Genomic DNA, 22,464 nt, shown 5'->3' on the forward strand with positions numbered 1-22,464 from the left:
TTCGATGTTAAACTCTAATAAAAATCGACTAAGTCTTTTTTTATCTTATCTATCTAATTTTAATATTATTAGTATTAAACTTTATATTTATTAAATTTCGCGTATAAAAGAATATATATAAAGGAGAGTATTAGAATTTAAATTATATAACTTTTAACGTCTTGGCGATTATATAATATAGTTATATGATATATCTTAGTATATTTATATCTAATTACTCTTTTCTTTCATAGAACTCTTTAGTCAATATAACTAAGTATTCTACCTTATATTTTGATAGTTTTCTTATGAAACTACTCGTACTGTTTAGAAGTAAGCTACCTCGCTTAATAGCGCCGGGAGAGTTGACCAATCAAACTACGATTTTCGCGGAGAACTGAGTAGTTTGACTGGTTAACTCTCCCGGCGCTATTAAGCGAGGTAGCTCACTTCTGGACAGTACGAGTAAGTACTATCAATGGTGAGTATTTTGCTTCGCCCGAGGTATTACTCTATTAAGTTACCGGCCGAGGGATAGGGCTACTCCCGCGTTGAAAACATTATAAAAAATGTTATGAAAAATGTTGCTAAACCTTCCTATTGTTGAAGATCTAAATATCCATCCACAAACGATCGAGTTATTATATCCGCATTGCAGAGAAGACGATGAGACGCAAGGTTAGGAAACATGCCAATGAATAACAGGACTTGTGGCCCAACTATTGCCGCTACTTTTTGGGCAAGAAGGAAGAAGGTGGGGCTGTTATCTATGATGATATGTGACTGGTTCGTCCACGCGCTGTTTGGACGTGGCCATCATAACATCTTATGATTGCACAATTCCATCCATGACTTGCCCCATTGTGTACACCACCGTATCGTACAAGTGTTCGTTTCTTGCATGCTGGAACCTATAAGAGCATTCTGCTTGCTTGAAGTGGCGAGGGCGACTGACTGGTTGCAAGATCTGGGACAACACGAGGCATTATATATGATAGCTCTATAGCTGCAGGCCGAATTTTAACTTTCTGCGTCCCCGATGTTCAAACGCTTTGAGCGTCGGCACTAGGACGAGAAAGCTGCCCATCAAATGAGGTCTCCGATCAGCATGCACAAACATCTTTGTAATAATCATAAGCACCGAAGGCTCATCTAAATGCCACCCAACAGAGTGCATTTGAAACCAGGGCTCTCCCATGATCGAAGCCATTCGAATCAAATACGCTCTCAATGTCCCAGAAGGTCACGTAAAATCAATGTCATTCGTCCCTTGGTAGGCTCAAGTGATTATTCAGTATAGCTTTGCTAGGCTGTGTAGAAGAGCTGGACGAGATGATACGACGTAAAGTTCAAGGCTTCGAGTCTGCGTTGCAGCTGATTGTTTGCTCAGTCATATGTGGCATCGGGTAACGGGCTCGGGACAGCATTCAACGGCGCAGCATGGAGAGCCGGTTTAGCTTTCTTGCCCATTGTTCCGTTTCGTTTCCGCTCCATAGCACTTGAAACCCATTGCGCGACCTCCCTGTCGAAAGCGCCCGGGGCCACGGCCTCCTGAGCGGCCTCCTCATCCACAAGGTCTTCATCTTCCTCCGAGATAGTTGGTGGTTTCAGAAGGGGTGCTAACCAAGGATGCTGCAAAAGAGTTGCATAATTCGGACGGAGTTTGGGTATCTTGTTTAGTGTTCTCCTGACGAAGTCCCTGGCGGCTTCCGAGAATTTATCAGTTGGCAGGTCGGGCGGCTCGCCATCCACAATAGCCTAGGCTTGTCAGATTGTTCTACTTCTCGGCGGCGAGGTCATCTAACTTACACTCAATTGACTGAAAATATTGTCATATGTCTCAGGTGGGTATGGATACTGTCCCAACGCGCATTCAATGATGGTCAAACCAAGACTCCAAATATCGCTTTGTACACTGTAAGTCCCCCCGCCTGGATTCGCGCCAGCTTGAGCGACACCTCCGCCTGAAATTCGTTCGGGCGCCATGTAGCTTTGACAGCCAATGTTTGTCTTTGCAATGCTCGCAACCAGGTTTCCACTAACGCCGAAGTCACAGATCTTGACTTGGCCCCTGGTATTGACTAGAATATTAGTTGGTTTCACATCGCGGTGGATGATATTGTGGTCTTCCTTCAACGACTTGAGACCCATGACCGTAGACATTGTAATCTTCCGAAGAACGCCTTCTGGCACACCGTCTCCGTACAGCTTATCAATCGATCCGCCGTCCATGTATTCCATACATATATAGACAGCGCCTTCTTGGAAGAAGGCCCCGTAGAAATCCACAATAAATGGCGATATGCATCGATGCAGTATATCTAATTCCATGATAATGGCGGCAAACTTGGCCTCGTCTAGCTCCAACCGAATCTCCTTCATAGCCATCACGATACCTGTCGTATTGCCAGGAGTCGCCGATTTGGACAAGTTCCCATTGGACGTATCGTCATTCTTGTTTGCGATCATCGAACTCGCTGCCATCGACGGCAGAGGTCGATTGCCACTTAGACCTTGGCCTGGACGGCGCAGCTGAGGTCGGCTGTGGCGTACTCTGTAGACGGTCCCATAATTTCCTTTCCCTAGCTCTTCCAAGTTGTCGACCTCGTCCAGCGAGATGTTGAAGCTCGTGCCGCTTGAAAAGTCAATACCTTTGCCATGTATTGTAGCTTTGCCCTTGAATTTCAGAGTCCCAGTTTTGGTGTCCACATATTCCGAGTACTTGCTAAATAGCGAGTCACCACCAGAGCCTTGACCCGGGCCTTGGCATTTTCCCGTGGCGGCATCCGAGGCAGGCGCCGTGCCGGCAGGTCCCCCTGAAGGCAGTTGCGGTCCCGAGGCATCAGATAATTTCATCCCTTTGTTGAGACCTCGTTTTGCTGCCAAGCCACCCATTTTAGGATTCGGTTTCAGGCCAGGAACAGCGGGCGCCGAGTTGAAGTTGGGCGCTTGTGGTCGACCAGGGGGAAGTCTAAGCCCCCCAGGTGCACCGATGAGTGGCCCACTGGGACTTGCGATACCAGAAGGTGCTATATTTCCGCCCATTGACCCACTTGGAATGGGTCCGGCAGATGTTGGTATTTGGGTCGTAGAGACGGACTGAGCTCCGACGTTTGGTGGCATGCGTGGATTCACGGGCGGAGGCGCGCCCTGTCTTGACAAATGGAAGGCCTTCATCTTCGCCTGCATGTCTTGAGGAAGCTGACTACCACGAGAGGAACCTAGGGCACTCTGGGGAAGGGTGGGCCTTCGAGCGGCGTTGAGAGTTCCCAGAGGGGTGGAGGAGGCGGTCATATTGGCGGCTGACCGGGTATCACTCGCATTGCGCAACGAAGGCAGACGTGGAGCTTGAGGGTTTGGAGGGGACTGTGCAAAGTCTTCCACTTGCGTTGCGGAATTTTCAGAAGGCAGTGAGCGGGAAGGAAGAGTTGATTCTGGAGGAATTGAGGAGCTCATGGCGGCAACGGAAGGGTTGAGTAGGGGAGGATGAGAGAGATGAGAATCAATTAGGGCAACGGGCAATCAGGTCATAATATGAAAATGGATTATACTGAGTCGAAAAAGGAAGGTGATAGGCGTTGAGGATGTTTGTTCAAGCATGGAGGTCATGAAAGTCGATGTTATGAAAAATACTCTAGGAGGAGTATATTGTTATTTAAGATGGGTTACTAAGGTAAGTAAACGAAGTGAATCGTGGCTGAAGCTCCGCTTGACTCCCGAGAGGCCGATGATGAAATTCAGTCTTGATCAACAATTCTGTACTCTAATCTCTAATCTTATGTATCTTCTTTTCTTATCCTTTGCATCACCAACTTCACACCACAATGTAGAGAAATGGTACTTGATGGTCGGCTCTGGGTGTATCCCTTGGGCGCTCGTCTCGGCATGCGTCGATGCTTGCGTAGGCTCCCGCAGGAGACTTTGGGTTAATCTTAGGAATAATCACAAGGACCTGACTCCAAACCACTATGCCTGACTCTCTGCGCCTGTATTCCCTGTACTCTACTTGTCTGCAAACATTGGGGAAGGACTGGAAGTGTTATCGTAGTAACCAGCCAGCTGTGCCTGGTTCTTGAGATGCATTTTTGCTTTCCCAGCCTCAAGGGCGCTACATCTAGCCGGGACTACGAGTATTTTAGCGTGATGAGATTTTCGGATCATTTCTTTGCGCCATTCCCAGGCCACAACGATGGTGACGATTTCTGTCTCCCTTTCCTTTTGATACATCCATTGCATACAGATAAATATTCGCTCTTCAGGTTTCTCTCTAGATCACCCTTCAACCCAGGTTCCTTCAAATATTCTGCCTGTTATGATAACCTCCAGATCCTGTACGTGAGGTGTGAGCCGTTGTTTCTTCTTCCGAGTTGGAAAGAGCAAGTGCGGCAGTAAACTCTCTCAAGTCTGTGTGATAGCCAAATCGTCATACCATGCCTTTCTTCACCTCTCCCAATGCCTTCCACAATGCCAATTTCATGGCAACCTCGTTCTCGAATCTCAACATCCCCGCGGTCCCCGGCATGCCGTCTCAGCCTGCAATGAACCAAGCCCAGTTGTCTTCTGGAATGGCAACTCCACTTCCTCCGCACTCCTCACATCCCGCGCTACCTCATCTCACTATGCTTGTCTTCGAAGCGGTCTTAGAGGTGGTTTGTGTCAGCTTGCCCGGCTATATTATAGCCCGCCAGGGCATGTTCACGGCAGAGATGCAGAAGTTTGCTGCCAACCTCAACGTCACCGTCTTTACCCCATGCCTCAGTATGCGTCAGCTCCCCGCTGTGCCATCCAGGTCTAACTGTTGTTATAGTCTTCACCAAGCTAGCCTCCCAACTTACAACAGACAAACTTGCGGACCTTGCCATTATTCCCCTCATTTTTATAGTTCAAACACTCATTTCATACCTCTGTTCCATCGCCGTATCAAAGGCGTTTGGTTTTTCGAAGAGGCCTCGCAACTTTGTGATCGCCATGGGGGTACTTCATCCGGCTCTTCGTCTACGTCAATGTTGCTAAGCGCGTGTTAGGTCTTTGGCAATTCCAATTCGCTGCCAATTTCCTTGGTCTTATCGCTCTCACAGACTATTAAGGGACTACATTGGAACAATGTGCCTGGGGACAACGATGACGAAGTTGCGGCCCGCGGCATACTGTACTTGTTGATCTTTCAACAGCTTGGACAATTAGTCAGATGGAGCTGGGGCTACAACGTCCTGCTTGCGCCAGCGGAGAAGGTCAAGGGTACTGCTGAGAACGCCAACTCGCGCCTTGAGACGGGGGAGGCAGAATTGGGGGAAAGCGAGCCTCTCATGAGGGGATCATCGACTGATGGAGAAGGAGATGAGCAGGACGTCAGCGGCTCTGATGATACCAGGGTCGAAAGCCGAAAGGCTGGCAAGGGAAATGCAAGCGGCTCCCAATACGGATCCGAATTCAGGTCAGGACAGCAGACGCCGGAGACGCATCGGCAACATACCTCTTCATTCTCCACAGCATGCTCGAGTGGCGGTCTAAGCAAGTCTGGACCAGACCCTGACCTTTTGCCAACCCCAGCCAACGGTAACATAAAACCTGCAGGACGGATGATGTCTTTCCCTTCAGTATGGTCAAAAGCTGATCCGATCGACGGGGATGTCCCACAAGGTCTGAAAGGGATTCCAATGCGATGTCGAACGGCAATGAAGAAAGCCACTTGTACATTTTCCCGTTTCATTTCAAAGACCTCCGGGTCAGCTTTCGGGGCCTTGCCAGGTCCATTGCAAAGGTGCACGACCAAGATTGCAACTGTGGTTGGAAGACTCTTGCTCGGGGTCTGGTCGTTCATGAACCCACCTCTATGGGCTATGCTGGTAGCAATCGTTGTGGCCTCCATTCCGGATCTACAAAGATTCTTCTTTGCGAACGGCACCTTTTTTAAGAATTCTGTGACAAGTGCCATACGGCAAAGTGGAGGAGTAGCCGTCCCATTGATCTTGGTCGTGCTTGGCGGAAATCTAGCGCGCAATACACTCCCAGCAGATCCAAGCCATACTAGAGAAGATGAGAAAGAAGAGACGAAGCTTCTCATCGCCTCCATTATCAGCCGCATGCTGCTACCATTCATCATCATGGCTCCTCTACTGGCGGTGACCGCAAAGTACGTACCCGTCAGCATACTGGATGACCCAATATTCGTGATTGTTTGCTTTTTGATCACCGGAGCGCCCAGCGCACTGCAATTGGCGCAGATCTGCCAGATCAACAATGTCTACATGGGGACAATGTCAAGGCTTTTATTCCAGAGCTACGTGGTTTGGATTCTGCCATCGACTCTGGTGCTAGTGATGTGTGCGTTGGAGGTTGTCGAATGGGCACAACGATAACGCGCATAATTGTGATAGTGTGCGTTCATATTTGCTTCTGTGAGTATTAGCTTTGGCGCTGGATTGGTTGTCGGCGGCCATTGACTTGTTGCATACGGATGCGCAGAAACCAACGCTGGGTCATGGAGAACGGCAGGCGATGTGGCTTTGCTGAAAGCTGAGCGAGATACCATTGAGAAGCCCAGCAAAGGTGGGGGTACGAATGGAATGGCCGGATATTCTGCGATCGAGAATAGACAAAAGTACATCATTTCCAAACGGATGAGGCAGTGGAACGAGCATGTATTTGAAAATTAGCAGGGTCTCGAGGCTCTTTCGACTCTCTACCTACTTTATCCTTCTCGTCTCAAAAGAGCACTTTAACTCCTTTGACACGCTAGTGGTGGGAGAACGCGTTCCTACCACCACTACCAGTCACCGCAACCACCAACGCAGGCTCCAATCCCTTAAATTATCGGCCGCAAGGTGCAATCACTATACTCCGTACGGAGTACAAGACCGACACCATGTCGACCACAAAATGCTCCTTCAAGCGTCCCTTCCAGCCTAGCATCAGCTCGTATTTTGGCCACCCTACCCGCGACAGTGCCCAAACACCCGGCACCCAAGTGCACACACCAAGCTTTGCCCTCCCCAACACCATACAATCCTCTTTGCTGAACGTTGGAATGCGTGTTCGAAAATCCGTTCCGGAGGGATATCAGACGCAGCGGAAGTTATCTTGCGGCGTTCCCAGTGCCTATAATAATCTTACGCCGGAGCGCAACAGCGTCACCCCATCGCGCGGCTTCACCGGCCTGGTGCCATATTGCGGGATCCTCAAGATCGGTGGTCACAATACGCAGCCAGCCCCCTCCGAAGAAGATCTCCCGCCCTTGCAGTTTGATAGCGATGACTGGGGGTTTCTGTCAAGTCAAGAATCGAAAGCATCCTCCGATTCCCTTCGACCCATAGTCACTGTGCCCGTGGTGAGCAACCACAAACGCCGTCGCGAGGACGAAGATGACGAGTTGGATGTGGAATCGCAGCCCGTCTCTCCTCGTTCCTACCCCCCATTCAGCCATACACGAATGCCAAACTTGGATCAATTGAGGCCCATCGCAGTGCCCAAGACGAGGAAGAAGCCCGTACTCGAATCATTTGAGCTGAAGGAGAGCGAGATGATTGACGTGGGAGGTTTTGGAGAGGCCGAATTCTTCCGGCCAGACGAGTGGGAAAATGATTGGGGTCATGCGAAGGAGACGTGAGAGAGAAGATCGTGGGAGAGCGAGAGTCTTTGAATGCTGTAAGAAATGAGGCGCAATGATACCCGGATAGAGTCCCTGTGAAACGCTGTTGTGCGTGTTCATGTTGATTTCTCACCCGCTTGAGGCCTTAGCAATTGGCTAGCGGCCTTCTTCATGGCAATGTCGTATTGTGTGTAAAGCCAATAACGGGTCGCGACAGCCGCTGTTAATGAGCCAGACAGATAACAGATACATGAGGAGAGTGGAGGAGATTTGATCTGTGTAAAAGATGCCTGGCAAGCTGCTTAGGACAGGTGACACTCATATTTGTACAATGTTTAATTAAAGGACCATCTCAAGACGATTTAACGTGTCGCTGAGATGGTCCTTACCGATTACTCTGAACACTTATTCAAAGGAAGTCCCGGTGCTCACTTCCTAGTAGGTGCTTTTTACTGCAGCATTGGATCGAGACTCTCCCCTAGTATCCCTTCGATCCCCACTACCCACCTCTGTACCTCTTTCTCCACCGCCTCATCATCATCCTCCAATGCCTCACTGATGAAAGGTAGCATCTCTGGCAGTAATGCTAGCCACTCCTCTCCTAGCCTCTCCGTCAAGGCTCGCTCACTCTGAATAGCGGCTAAACGGACCGCTGCTCTATCCGACCTCATGCATTTCAATATAGTAGCGTTCATCTCCTTATGGTGGGTGGCGGAATCCGTGGCGATCGCCAGCTCAGTGATCGCAGGAATCAGCTCAAGGACAAGGGGAGCTTTTTGGGCGTTGTCAAGCTGGCCCAGGAGCGCGGCCGAAATCGATGCGAAATGGGAGGGGGTTTGGTAGAAACCTGGACGGTCAGCTTTCAGTATATGCGAACGCAGAGAAAGAATTTTACCGTCTTGGTCGTGCTCGAAGGTGCTTTGGAGAGTAAGTATGACCTGTCGCCATAGAAGTAATGAGTCTTCGTCATTCAGGGAGATATCCTTGAGTATCTCTACGGCGTCGTCTATAATGAAAGCTGCGTAGCTGGTGACGATGGACTTGAGTATCATGATCAGCAACCGCTGTCTCGAGTCGTATTCCGCGAACATACCTTGAGAGTGCCAAAGAACTTGAGAAGGAAAGTGTACCAGCTTGTCTGCCTATGAATCATAGCTTTCATGTCTTTCTTTGATGTTGGACAGGTGGTCCATTCTAGCATTCGCGAAAACATAGGTCTAAACGTTGCGTCATTGAGTTTGTAGACCATAGAGATTGCGGTTTCGTTGACGGCGTCTTCGACTACTTGAATCTCCCCCATGTCATAACTATAGCCAGTAAGTGGTGACAGCTGGATTCTCCGTAAGTCAAAAATTCTTAGAAACAAGCCACCCAACGTCTCTGAGTGCTGAACAATCATCGATTTGGGCTGACGGTCGATTGTGAGACGCAAGATTTCAAGATGCTCCTTAACAGCCTGCCTCAAATTTAGTATACGAAGCCAAATTCAAGAGCCCTCTTCTGGACTTACCAGCGGTCCCTCAGTCATTGCAATCGTAAAAGTTCTATCCAAAGCAGCCAAGCAGTCCTTCGCTTCCACCTTTTTAGACATGAGTCGTAAAGCCTCAATGCGACTTTGATTACACTCTTCACTCATTCCAGCGTTAGCTGACTCAAATGATAGCTTCAGCACAGAGTCCATATCGGCGCTTGTAACCATCCATGGCACGTAAATGATGAGAGCGCCAAAAAATGAGTAGACTGCGTTGTGCAGGGCACCATCTTCTGTATCTTCGCCAATGCTGGTCGCCAAGCTGTCCATTGCCTTAGGAAGAGCGAGCGGTAAGATCGAAATAAAGCTATCGCTTGACACTTCGACAATTGTCGCGAGACACAACATAGAGATAGTTCGGAGACTGCTTTCGCTTGCCCTCAGGCATTCGTCTCCGGCAACGATTCTGGCACTGGCAACGATCGCAGCGACATCCTTCTTGCCGAACATTTCCGCGATACCATCTATACAAACAACAGCTGTGTGTTTTAGAGACACGTCTGCAGACTCCCTAATGATGGACGCGAGATGAGGGAGGAACGCGAGACACGCGGCCTGCGATGCTTTCAAGTCGAGCTTTTTGTCCTTGAGACGATCTCCGAATGATCGAAGTACCTGTTGGCGGATCTGAAGCGGGTAAGCTATAAGGTCTCAATTACTAGACACATCTACTGACGTTGTTCTCTGTTCGTGCAAGCAAACTTTGAATGCTTTCAATCAATTCCGATATAGGTAGTAATCTTAGGGATGCATCTAAAAGTTGCATACATAGTACATTCACTATGCTATCGTCAGTATTGATAATGTTTGAGTGTATCGCCTGGGCCACCAACATGTCTTGTTCCCTCTGTAATGCTCCAAAAGAGTGAACGTGTCTTCGAGGATATTTGCAAACAGAGCGCGGATCTTTGCAGCATCCTCGCCGCCGTCGCGTAGTCTTCTGGACGCCTTGGAGATCAGGTTCGCATCGCCGAGGATTGCAGGAGTCAATGGAAGTAAGTTTGAAGCAGCTCTGTCAACGTCATCGAGCTGCAGTAAAGACTTGGAAAAGGTTGGCTTTGGTTTCCGAGCATCTACAATTAAGCCCAAAAATTGTTTCACCATCTGCAAGACATCAGAGCCATCTACATGCAGCTTTTGGAGGATCTTTACCTGGAGGCGCGTCTTCACGCTGTAGCGGCTGGTAAGATCAGTGGCGAACTGTACTACACTTCTATCGCTCGGGTACTTGTCCAACAAGATTGCGGTCAAAGCGAAAAGATAGTCGCCAGCACCAACTTTGTTCACTAGTGATACAAAAAGATCGAGCCGTCGCTGGGCTGGTATATGCTCGTAGGCAGCGGCAAAACTCAGTAAAAGCTCGGAGACACCCACAAGTGGGCCATCTTTTCGTTTGTGTAGTGACTGTACCAGAGATGGGATAACTGATTCCATGGTCTGCACCTTCGTCAGCTCCGAGTTCAATACATCATGGCCCCAACACGCTCACCTGCTTTACCACATATGCCGAGAAATCATCATCCTGACGCAGGACGTTGGCACCCATGAATGTAAAAATAGGCATAATGCTGTGCAAAATCAATTCTGGGTTAAACTTTGCGAGAGCTGACACTAGCAGTAAAGCAGAATTGCGCACTTGAGAATTTGTGGTAGTCCTGATGCAGTCAATGAGAACGTCGGATCGAACCGATGCATGGTCAATCTGTAAGCCTGTTGGGGCCTGCCGCAAGTCAGCGTCCCTAGTAGACTTCCTTTGAAGCGTGGCATTACCGAATACGTACCTCGGCTCTTTTTACGATGGCAAGCATGCCTTCAATAGCCAGCACTTGAAGATAGCCTGTGGCTGTTGCTGGATGGCTTCGAGACTGTTGTAAGTCACACATGATCTGGGAGAGACCTCCTAAGAGTTCAGGATGGCGTTCAGTCTTGGCATCTCCTACTAACTCAAGGACAAATGTAATTTGCCGGATGGCAGATGCGAGATTGCGTTCATCGAGGGCGCCAGCATCATTCGAATGGCCGTGACTTGTCCGCTTGCGCTTCAACACTGGAGCCCCGTCCTGTAAAGCAGGCAAAATCGAAGGCACATTCTCTACGAAGGATCGGAGTGTAGCAGTAGAAAGTGGCAATGTCCGTAACGTTTCCATAGACTCAGCCTCTTGGTTGCCATTTGCCCCAGCTTCTACATTGCCAACAGCTGACTCAAACAAAGCTTTTGCCAACGAGGATTGGAGATCGATTTTGATGAATTCCCAAGTGATCTGTAGGCGGCGCAATGCTGCGGCTCTTAGACTTGGGAAGTTTAGGTTATTCAGAGGCTCGATGATAGACTTCAAGGTTTGAATACCATCACGATCGCCTGGTATAACGATGCTGACCAGTCTGTCCAGTAGCTGCGATGATACAAGCTGCTCCTCGTCGCAGATACGTTCAAAATCGTGTTGACCTCGTTTCAAAGTGTTTAATAGCAAAGGAAGCAATAACTTCGTACGCGAAGTGCTGCCCACCTTGGGCACCTGATTTAGCATCTGAAGTAGGCGAGATTTGACGGCGTATAGCGGTGTATTGACAACATGACTACAGATACTGCTGAGCAAAGCTAGCCGTAGAGACTTCTTCAATTCCCTTTGCGTAATGTTGGAACCTTTGCTGTGCTTTGGGCCGTTGAGGTTATCTGAAAGGAGCTGAGATACGTGGCTTTCATCAAGCATGCATTCTTCGAGATCTGGAACCATTAGGTCCAAGATGCTGTCGGTCTCTTTATTAGAAAGCCATGTCACTGCTTGAGTCTCACCGCCCTGACCATAAATTTGCTGCTGGCCCAATATTGGTCGATTGGTACTTTTATTTTCCTTGTCAGCCGTTTTCTTATAAGCAGGCGCTAGGACCAAGACAAGTTCTGCGGCTGCGCGGCGAACGCTGGGAGACGTATCAGCCAGCGCGTACAGTATGTACGGCAATAACATCTGCACATCAGCTGTAAGAGTTTCCTTCCTGAGGTATTCCACCACAGTCCGGATCGCTGCTGTTCTCGCTGTTGCTGAGCAATGGCCGCACCATATTCGGACAAAGAATGAAAGGAAAAGAGGCTCAGTCATTCCTAGGGACTTCCGAAGGACCGGTAGATTAGAAAACCTTTCTAGGTTCATTGTAGAAGTGTAGATCGAGAGAAAAGCGTGAGCCAGGCTGCCATAGACGTAGGAGTCTGAGTGTGACAGAAAAGATATCTCATAGGCTGTCCGTGTTGGGATTCGGCTCATTACAGTCTCGAAGTCGCCTGTCGTCATTTGTCCTTCTGCATTCTCCATGTCCACATCTTCAGTAAGCTGCTCAGGTGTGCTCTCTTTGCTATAATTTACCCGTCGGAGTCTGTTTTCCAGATATTTCAAGTCAAAGTTTGACTCTTCCATGGTGCTGTGTATGACAGCCCCAACATCTTTCGAATCGCACATAAGAAGAACAAGGTCTGCCAACGACCCTTGCACATCGAACCTTGGATTCGGATTTGGCGCCGTCGTCTGAGCTTCATAGATTACTGATTTGACCACAGCCTTGATGGAAGCATCACTCATAACATTGGCTTCCATCAAGGTTCTCAAAAGCCGCAGCCCGCTTGTGTCTCGAGCTTTTCTAAGTCTTGAAATAATACCAAGCGCGACACCTAGAACAAGCTTGTCAATCTTGTACTGCTTATTGAGTGTCAAAAGGTCGTCATCAAGGCGTTCGAGCGCGATGACCGCTTCGAAGGTTTTGCCGGGTAGACCGGCTGTTCGCTTTTGCTCAGCCAAAACGCCCAAGCATATCAGTCCTGCATGTGAAGTCTGGGACCAGTCGGACGTGATCGCTTCCATCATTACAGATAGTACACCATCATCTAGGCTAGCTTTGGAGGCTAAGATCGTTAGAATCATGTAGCATCCCATCCGAAGGTCCGGCACATTATCAACAGAGAGACCATCATTAAGGACAGGTAACAAGAAACGAACGATGTCTTCTTGGTTTTGCTTCTGTGCCTCGCGTCTAGCGGAGCGACCCTGGTCAAGCATCGCAGCCACAGCTTCAGTAGCAACTGACGCCCAGAATGATACCAAGGTGGGATTTTGGAAACCTAAGTGACCGGAATCAAGTACGAAAGCACTCATAGCGGTGAAGAATTGGCGGTTGGTGGATGCAGCATGTACGATTACGTGACGCGGTGGCTTTGCAAGGGCTTGAACGTAGGGGTGGAGAAACCTGAGAGTGGGTGATAAATCTTCGGGTATGAGTGAGAGCATCGTAGGGAATACCGGAGCGTTGTGGAATGGCAGAAAGGCGAGTACCAGGCACATAGTGTTATTTTGGTGAACCCTAGTCAGAAAGGTCGTCAGGTCGAAGAAGTTGAGGCAGACAAAAGGCGGCCCTTGACTGACCTGAATCGCCTGACGAGCCATTCCACCGCTTTAAGAGCCGGTTTCAATAGCAGCTTACTCCCGACTAGATGTAAGAACTCCTCAAGGACAACATCAAGCTGTTGGTTTTGGGCAGCAGTCATCTGCGTTCGCTCTTCCTGCTTGCTCTGTTCGCTGAAAAGATTATTGGCAAAGCCGGCGAACCTCGAGTCCAAAAGGCAGAGTTCCTGGAAGCCCTCGTAGCATATCTGGTACAACGAATCGAAGTCCTGGGTTGCGGCGACACCAGGTTCGTAGAGAAGGGACCGCGAATGTGCTTTCTTTTGAGCTTTGAGGTCGAGTGGATTGGTAGACTTGGCGCGAATCTGGGCCAGCTGTGAGGCCAGTGCTGTAGCCATGATATCGATGGCTAGTCCGTATTATCTACCGATGACATTCAAACGACGCTGGGGCTCCCATACATTTCGTCGATCAACCGAACGAAAAAAAAAGAGCCGAGGGAGACTTATGAATATACATGCAGCGCGGGTTTAACCGAGGGCCCGGGCCGGGCCTGGTCCCAGGCTCACGTTCCACGCTCAATAATTGGCCAACGGCTGATACGTTCGTTTTATTTTACGATTACTCTCCAAAGCGAAATCCCGAGCGAGAAAGGGAAGACATTGGGTACATATGCTATTGCTTCCTTTCTCCTAGCAATCTAAGCTTTCAAAGAGGTGAAGGCGCCACAAGTACGTCAGTATGCCAACTGAATCAATCAGCTCTCGTCAAAACCCTGACGGTAAACACGCGGAAAAGACAGCGACTCCCAGATTTGCAAGCTTCAAGCCAAATCCACCGTCGAGAATCCAGGACCAAGAGACTAGGACTTCGGGAAACGTGAATCGGCTTCCCGAAAACCATGACCACTCTCCGGACGAGTCTGTTTCGAGGTTGAAATCTGGTAGGCAAACCCTAGGCCGACATCATCCTCGGGGTCACCATCAACGTAGCGTTGACAGGGAAGCGAACCGTCATATCGGATCACAGCCTGCAGGACACGATCCCGGGCCTGGTGAAAACATACCACAGTCGTTCGTAGTTGACCGAGTAGGCGATCGCGACAATCTCAACTTCGGCGCCCTCCATAGATATGCAACGGCGTCATATTTCCGTTTCGGTGCCGGAAATATTGTGGGATCACCCATGAATCAGAGGATCGATCGAGCACTGAGTACTGACAAAGCATTGGTGCTGTCCGACGACACATATGGATTGCCGAAGAAAAGAGACAAACATGCACGTTGGAGGCTTGATCAGAAGGGAGCAAGAGAGTTAAAGATCAAGCCACGAGAGGAACACGACCCAGCCATTGACTCTGCCGCCGACTATGTTTCCTTCGAGGCTGCACATAGAGCGAAGAGAAGGCGAGGAGATGACGGATTGCCTGTGGATTGCGCGTCGTCTTCAGATGAAAATGATACGCAATATAGCTCTTTAGAGGGCAAGGCCAGATACAAGAAAGAGCCTGCTGATCAAGACTTGAAGTACAACAGCGACACATCGTCTTCACAAGACACCGCGGGCAGCCGTCTTCTTGTATTGGACGAACCAGCTCAAAGGAAACGAGTCCAGTTGTCTAGGAGGACGGATGCAGAGCCAACCAACTTTGAGGCTTGGATTGATCTGATCAATTACCAAGACAACCTGCTTGGGCTAGGTCAGAATTCTAAAAGAACGAGTCTGACCAACGCTGAAAGACGTAGCAATGCTGAGATCAAATGTTCTATTTTTGAAAAGGCTCTAGAGAAGGTCAAAGATTCGGAGGGCCGTGAGGTCTTGTTGCTTGGCATGATGCAGGAGGCTGCTGAGATTTGGAGAACTGAAAACATTTCATCCCGCTGGAAAAGTATACTTCAGCAGAATCCCCAAAGTTTGCGATTGTGGACCAAATATCTCGATTTCATACAGAGGAACTTCACCAGTTTCAGGTTTGAGGAAGTAAAGAGCGTCTACTTGGATTGCTTGAACCTAACCCAGAGGGCAAGAACCAGTGGCGAGATAACTCTTGACGAGCACAACAAAGTTTTTGACATCCAAATCTATGTCGTACTTCGCATGACTCTGTTCATGAGAGAAAGTGGTTTCGCAGAGCATGCTACGGCAGCATGGCAAGCTTTGCTGGAATTCGTTTTCTTTAAACCTAACTTTTTCCAGACTAGCGACCATAATAAGGATCGGTCTTCTCATGAAGCCACTGTATCCATGTTTGAAGAATTCTGGGATAGCGAAGTCCCACGGATTGGTGAGGAGGGCGCTGAAGGTTGGGCAAGCTTCTCCCAAAAGCAAGGGGAGCCGCCGCAGCCAAGAAACGAAAGGGCAGATGACCTCGAAGACAGCAAGGATCATTGGAAGTCGTGGCTTGCTTTGGAGAAAAGTCGTAGTTTGCTGTCCCGAAACCCTGTCCGTACTATTGATGATATAGAGGAGAACGATCCCTATAGGATTATTCTGTTTTCGGATATTCGGCCTTTCCTCATTGATCCGCCGTCGCTTGCATGTCAGCAACTGATCTTAGACGCTTTCACTGCGTTCTGTTGTCTTCCACCTTTTGCTGCGGAAGGCCCTGATAGTCATTCGAGGGTCTGGGGAAGAGACTGTTTTCTCCGTAATGATGCTCTACGGTTGAATAGCAAGCTCCAGGACTCATGGAAGTTGCGTTTCCCAAAACAACATGGAGGCTCAGAGGAACAAAATAGCATTGATGAGGAGGATGCTCGGTTGCATTCGGGCACGCGAGATCCCTTTCAGTTCCCTGTCCGAGACTATCAGGTCTCGTCGGACTCCCTATTTGCCGAAAGGCAGTGGTTTTCCGCCTTTGATACATGGCAGGAGCAATGTTTTGGAGATGGCGGCCCAGTAGAGGTGGCATGGACATTTCGATCACTCAAGTCGCTCATGAGTGTAGATGCAGGGAAAGAAGCCGTTGCGTTATATGTTCTCGCCTTAGAGCTAAGGACCTCACCAGGAACAGTAAGAAAAACTGCGAAGAACATATTGAGGAAACGACCGTTTAGCATCTGCATCTACAATGCGTATGCGCTCATTGAGTATCGCCTGGCCGGTACCCAGAAAGGTGAAGGTATCATCACTACGTCACTTAATATGGGCAAGAAACTCGACGAGGTCTCCCAAAGAGATTCCATACTGCTGTGGCGCACCTGGATATGGGAGACGCTAAGTGCAAAATCGGCGCAAGAAGCTTTGGTGCGGCTTTTGGCTATTGGAGACGAAGAGATCCATATGCCTTTTCCGGAACTGCATCCGCTAGATGACTTGGGTTTAGCAAAGCCGGCTCTGCTGCTTCGAACAGAAAGGGTAGAACTATCGCCGTCGAATATTGGATCATGCTAACACCTCATAGGCTCTCATTGCCATTCGCGATCATATGTTATCGTTGAGCTCATACACTCATGCAGCCTTTGCCATCGAATGCCTGATCCTGTTCGCATATCTGAGAAACGCCCAATCCTTAACCGCAGCGACTTCGGCCTTCAAGTCAAACATCGCTCTTCTCTCCACCCATGTTTCTTCGAAATCTTCGAACCACGAGCACCTCCACCAATCCTTTGCCCGACTCCTTTATTATCATGCCACTCATACTCATCTCTTCAAGCCATCGGATATTCGCTCACTCCTTACGGAAAACATAGCTCAATTCCCGCAGAATACCATCTTTCTCTCCCTCTACGCTTGGAACGAAGCTCGTTTTCGCATCGACGATCGAGTACGCTCTGTTGTTAAGGAGCTTGTCCTCGGTGGTAGCGGTAACACAAAGAATAAAGTCCAAGACAGTGTGGTGCCACACTTCTTCGCCATATACTCGGAATTGCACCGCGGTGTTACGTTCGGCAGCAATATTTCCACCATCCGCAGTACCTTCGAACGTGCTGTCGAGAGCGATAGCGGTACACACTGCGCGGGCTTATGGAAATTGTATTTTCTATTTGAACACTCGAGATCTGAGGCTGAGAGAGCGAAAAAGGTATTCTGGCGAGGCCTGAGGGCTTGCCCTTGGGTCAAAGATTTGTATATGCTTGCCTTTGAGCATCTGAAAGGCGAGAAGGTGATGGGTGAGGCAGATTTGAGAGGCATATATGAGCTTTTGGGCGAAAAAGAGCTGAGGGTGCATGTAGGACTCGAAGGCATCTTTGAAGGCTTAGACGAGAGACAGCCAGACCAGAGAGGGTGAGGAGATGCTCTCAGCAGAGAGGACTTCATATCAATGCGGTAAATTTTGGATGCAAAGCCATCCACCGTAGCCACTTATAAGTGAGTACGTCCTATATGTTCTAGGAAGCCCGTTGCCATAAACTGTTCGACCTTCTATAATGCCAAAATCCCAAGCAGAAGAATATGCCATCTAGTGTTCGCTCCTAAGCGCCATCTAAAGCAGCGCTATGCCAAAGCCAACTCTAACCCATAACCCCTCGTACGCTTCAGCCAGAGGTCTTAGCAAAGACAAACGATACCCTGTTGCCCTCATCTTTCAACACATCGAGCAACACCTTGTCATGAACCAAAGCCTCCATATCGTCATCATCTTCCTTTGAGAAATTTGAAGTATCAACGTGTGAGTAAGCCATCAGCAAATCCATCTTCGCACCATCCTTCTGATTTCGGGAAGAACGCGCATCTTCTTTGATCTTTCGCTCTTGCTCTTCCATGTCAAGGTTGTTTGCCTGAATGAGCCGAGGTAGATCCGGCATTTCCTCCTCTCTCACCTCATCATCGCTGTCCAAGATCTCTGTCAGCTCTTCGTCGACGGGGAAAGGGGCCGGTAGACCTCGCCCCTCGCAGCAACAGCCGAGCAGATCATGAGTCTGACAGGACAACCCTTCGTCGAGTCTGAAAAGGTCCTCGAGTTCTTCCTTTGTGAAATTACTAGTCCCTCCCTTCTGGTCCATGATGTTGTTAGCGAGGCCCAATTTCGTCGTCTGCCTCTGCCAGATCTTCTCGTCCAATCCTCCAGCCATGACAAAGCGATAGATGACACAAGGCCTCTTCTGTCCGTCGCGATGGATCCTTGCCATTGCCTGGAGATCTGTGGCAGGGTTCCAGTCTACGTCGAAAAGAACGAGGCGGGAGGCGCCGATCAAATTGAGGCCAACCCCACCAGATTTGGCGGACAGGAGGAAGGCAAAACACTCGGAGGCTGACGAGCGGTTGAAAGCGTCTACAAGTTCTTGGCGTTTGGAGGATGGGGTGGAGCCATCAAGGCGGAGGTAATGATAGGAGAGTGAGGTGAGAAGTGTTTGCAGAAGGTCGAGGGTTGCGGTGTAGTTGGAGACGAGAACGATTTTTTTCTCGGGTAGTAGTCCGAAGGTTGTGCATAAGTTGATCAAGGACCCGTAGTTTGGTACTACCAGCGTTGGTGCGAAGTAGATGAGGGGGAACACTGGCCAGAAGTCCGGCTGTCAAGGGGCTCACCGCCACCGAAGGATCTGAAAGAGTTTTGCCATTGAGCAACGACGGGCTGTTGCAAACCTTCTTGAGGACAGTGATGAGCTGAAGTGAGGCCTCTGGGCTTCCCAACAACCTCTGGAATGCCGGGCAAGCGAGGACATGGTGGTAGGTGGACACCTGAGCCGCGGTTGGGCGGCATAAAAAAGGATATACTCCGTCTTTGACGGTAGGTATCTCGAGAGTATATCAGCAGTCCGGCGAAGTATGAACATGCTGGTCAGTAAGGCTAATTCTTCGCTTCTTGCTTCGCCTTTCTCAACATCTTTCCTCAAAGCGCCAGGCTGTCTGCTTTTCACGATCGGAAATTCAAATTCTTTGGTAAACGTTTTGAATGATCCCAGTAGGTCCGGGTTAACAAAGTCGACCATCATGAAGAATTCGCTCAGATCATTTTGGATAGGAGTCCCAGATAGGATAACTCTCTTTGAGGTGTTCAGAGATTTGATGGCTTGTGCGCTCTTATTCTTGGCTGTTTTCAGACGATGGCCCTCGTCAGCGATCACAATATCGATTCCATGGCCCTTCTTCAGATCCCCGACCACAGTCCTTAGCTTTTCATACCCAATGATCCCAACGGGATAAGCTTTGCTTGTAGTAAAGCCTGTGATATGCTTCTTGCTACCGTCAAAGACGTAAACACCAAGTCTGTCAACCCCAAGCCATTTGCGAAATTCCTTGCGCCAATTGTTTATCAGAGTAACGGGACATACTATCAGAGCCTTTTTGATGACAGGCGGCGGATTGTGCGAACCGTCGCAGATAGGGTTCTGCTTCAGCAACGTCCATAACAACGCGATAGTCGACAGACTTTTGCCTAAGCCCATCTCGTCTGCTAGGATTGCACCTTGGCCATCAAAGTCACGCATGCCCATCACACACTCGTACATGAATTTGACTCCTTCACGTTGATGTTCCCGTAGGTGTTTCGCAAGAAGTGGATCGACCACAACATCCACGACCTGTTTTCCTTTCGGCACGGTTTTGGGACGCTTCATGACTATTGCTTGTGCGGCGGTTGGATCATGGCGCGGTGTTGGCTCGTTGGGTTCCTGCTTAGGCATTACAGTGCTTGCTAGTAATGGATTCTTGAACATTGCTTGGGTAGCTACACTTCTCGGCGCAGCCAGATTGAGTGGCTTCTTCGTTTCCTCGCTCTGCTGTAGGAGAGCCGCCTTCGAGTCTGGCCTCGGCTTTGGGTTTGGTAGGGGTACTTGTACAAACTCTGGTGTAAACTTCAAGATGCTTGACTTCAGGAATGGTCGACCGGCCAAGGAATCCTCTTTTGAGAGGATGGAATCGACTTCTACCTCCTTTCCCCCTATCGATAGCTGGGAGCCAGGAAGCAGAGGCCAATCGCAAGATGCTTTTCCCATATCACGTCCTGAAGTGTCCTGGAGATGGGCATGCCCGCCAGTGACTTTTAGCACCCCATCACCATCCCAGGTCTTGTGCTTCTTGGTCGTATACTTCCGCCTGTACGGAGAACGCCGTTAGCGATCAGTGAGTTCATCATGAAGAAGTACGTACCAAAGAACATTGTAGTATACCTCGGACCCTCCGTCGAGTGACTCTGTGGCTACTGCGGGGTTTTTGACTGCTAAAAAGTGGCTTGCGTGGAACTGAAGATATTCCAGGGGTTTTGAAAACCAATTGAGGCCCCATCGTCTTTACCCCGTCCCCTTTGTCGCTGCTGATCCGCCTCTTTTTTGCTTGGGGCTCGGAGCCTCCGTCATTGTCACCAGACTCCTCGGTCTTTCTGAGCAATGGGATTCGGAATGGTTTTCCGACCATTGTAGAGGCTTTGGTCATGACTCTGCGTCACGTCCATGTAGTGATGTGGAAAAGACACAAGTTCGGAGTGAAACGCGGACGCGTTATGCCCTAATGCGAAGTCACATGATCAGCCCTCCCTAAAGTAGAGACGCATGGTGTATAAAGTACTAGATTTACGGTTCCTGTGCGGATGCTTTTATATATTTCCACGAAATTACGGTCAAAATTCTTTATATGTTTCTAGAATCTAATTAAATCTGGATTTATCACCTGTAGTTTTTCAATCGGCGTGAAACCCCAGATCCATAGCGTCCAGTTACACATCCAATATACTGTTATTAGCCCCCTCACGCTCCACCGGCTAGGTACCGTGTAATGTTTCTGCAAAGCTCTTCCGCCAGTCAAGCTGTTGGAAGAATTGGCAGTAGTAAGTGCTCTACATCTTGCATACCCAAATTTGGGTAGGAGTCGCTCAGTAAGATATTCCATGAGCACAGAAGCTTGTCAAGCTTAAGCGGTTTGGTACCATCATAAAGCCACCCCTCTTGGTAGCGCGCATGCCACAATTCGCAGCAAGACACGACGACTGTAGATTCAATGAGTCTCCCAGTCTCCCAACGTCTGATCTATTTCTGAATATATATGCCCCTTTTCCAAGCGGGCCGTCCGAACAGCTTTTCCTTCAAAGCGCACCCGCTGAGCAACAGACGCCTGTCAGATGCAGATGTAGGCTCAGATATGAAGCCAGATATGAGGGCAAACGACACGCCAGAATCAAATTATATGACTAAAAGTGAACATGTGTGAAATATCGTATGTAACTCCATTCCAGAGAAATCATGCCAGATTGGCAACTCAAACGTCGACCAAAATTCCACGGTGGCTCCAGCCTACTCATCTTTGCCTTCCGGGTTGTCTTGCGGATGATGTGAATCGTCCTGCCCAGGATTTGCCTCCTCATAATTGTTGAACTTGACAAATCTGTAGTATCCGCCAGAGATCAGAGCACCCAAAAACGGCCCAACCCAGTATATCCAATGGTAACCTGGGAATTCCGCAGTGGCAACACACGGACCGAATGACCAGGTAGGATTAAGAAGAGCCTCCGGTAAAGTATACACCTGCCATGTGCGTCAATCGTTGTTCACGGAATTCGGTCCTGTTCTATTGATGAGCATACCTGCAAGTTCCGCCACAAACAAGGCAAGCCCGATGCCCACTAATAGAATACTCAGGATCAGCGGTGCCTTTCTGGGCAGTTGGAGGGTACAGGGCACCAGAAGGGTGTGGTCTGGAAATAAGACAATCATTAAGAGCACCTACCTGGCGCAATGAAAGTTTACGCTTTGCCTTCTCGGCAGCTAACACTCAACACCGTGAAGTTCAAGTTCTACTATCAAAAACATCTCTGATGAAGATTCCTGGGCGATGGACGTTCCGTCGGTATACCAAAGTTGTAGTGAATGCAGGTGTACCGGGGAAACATGCACCGGACAAGGGCCGCTGCCTGCCACGTTTCTAAATCAGCGCTTGACGTCGCGGGGACCTCTGAATACGGTTTGCAATATAAGTCCAGCCGCGTCGTTCGGTTTGTTTCGATCGAGAGAGGGGGCCTCGCTACTCACCACTATCCCTCCAAGCATCTGAGCGGGGAAAAGGAGCGCACCGCGAAAAGCTGGGAGAGTCCCTGTAATGCTGGG

General features: G+C 49.2%; 5 protein-coding genes across 5 annotated transcripts; 2 read left to right on the top strand and 3 right to left on the bottom strand.

The window, feature by feature from the left end:
- Positions 1 to 1,365: 1,365 nt before the first annotated feature.
- Positions 1,366 to 3,435, bottom strand: HO133_006506 (uncharacterized protein; the record flags this gene model as incomplete). Its single annotated transcript, XM_037297404.1, has 2 exons — positions 1,366 to 1,737; positions 1,789 to 3,435. 2 exons carry the CDS (start codon positions 3,433 to 3,435, stop codon positions 1,366 to 1,368), a joined length of 2,019 nt encoding a protein of 672 aa, XP_037147529.1.
- A 974-nt stretch (positions 3,436 to 4,409) lies between these two features.
- On the top strand, positions 4,410 to 7,585 carry HO133_006507 (uncharacterized protein; the record flags this gene model as incomplete). The annotated part of the gene is made up of 4 exons (XM_037297405.1): positions 4,410 to 4,737; positions 4,787 to 4,953; positions 5,004 to 6,266; positions 6,719 to 7,585. The coding sequence occupies 4 exons, from the start codon at positions 4,410 to 4,412 to the stop codon at positions 7,583 to 7,585; spliced, it is 2,625 nt and encodes an 874-aa protein (XP_037147530.1).
- Positions 7,586 to 8,016: 431 nt separating this feature from the next.
- HO133_006508 (uncharacterized protein) lies at positions 8,017 to 13,884 on the bottom strand (the record flags this gene model as incomplete). The annotated part of the gene is made up of 10 exons (XM_037297406.1): positions 8,017 to 8,414; positions 8,463 to 8,607; positions 8,661 to 9,023; positions 9,078 to 9,725; positions 9,775 to 9,878; positions 9,932 to 10,202; positions 10,251 to 10,535; positions 10,588 to 10,818; positions 10,880 to 13,445; positions 13,508 to 13,884. The coding sequence occupies 10 exons, from the start codon at positions 13,882 to 13,884 to the stop codon at positions 8,017 to 8,019; spliced, it is 5,388 nt and encodes a 1,795-aa protein (XP_037147531.1).
- A 343-nt stretch (positions 13,885 to 14,227) lies between these two features.
- HO133_006509 (uncharacterized protein) lies at positions 14,228 to 17,717 on the top strand (the record flags this gene model as incomplete). The annotated part of the gene is made up of 2 exons (XM_037297407.1): positions 14,228 to 16,843; positions 16,890 to 17,717. The coding sequence occupies 2 exons, from the start codon at positions 14,228 to 14,230 to the stop codon at positions 17,715 to 17,717; spliced, it is 3,444 nt and encodes a 1,147-aa protein (XP_037147532.1).
- A 247-nt stretch (positions 17,718 to 17,964) lies between these two features.
- On the bottom strand, positions 17,965 to 20,800 carry HO133_006510 (uncharacterized protein; the record flags this gene model as incomplete). The annotated part of the gene is given in 5 exon segments (XM_037297408.1): positions 17,965 to 18,939; positions 18,956 to 19,064; positions 19,145 to 20,464; positions 20,519 to 20,610; positions 20,663 to 20,800. The coding sequence occupies 5 exon segments, from the start codon at positions 20,798 to 20,800 to the stop codon at positions 17,965 to 17,967; spliced, it is 2,634 nt and encodes an 877-aa protein (XP_037147533.1).
- Positions 20,801 to 22,464: the final 1,664 nt, after the last annotated feature.

Source organism: Letharia lupina (assembly GCF_014066315.1).
Source record: "Letharia lupina isolate WasteWater1 chromosome Unknown contig_24, whole genome shotgun sequence".
In the NCBI taxonomy this organism is placed as follows: domain Eukaryota; kingdom Fungi; phylum Ascomycota; class Lecanoromycetes; order Lecanorales; family Parmeliaceae; genus Letharia; species Letharia lupina.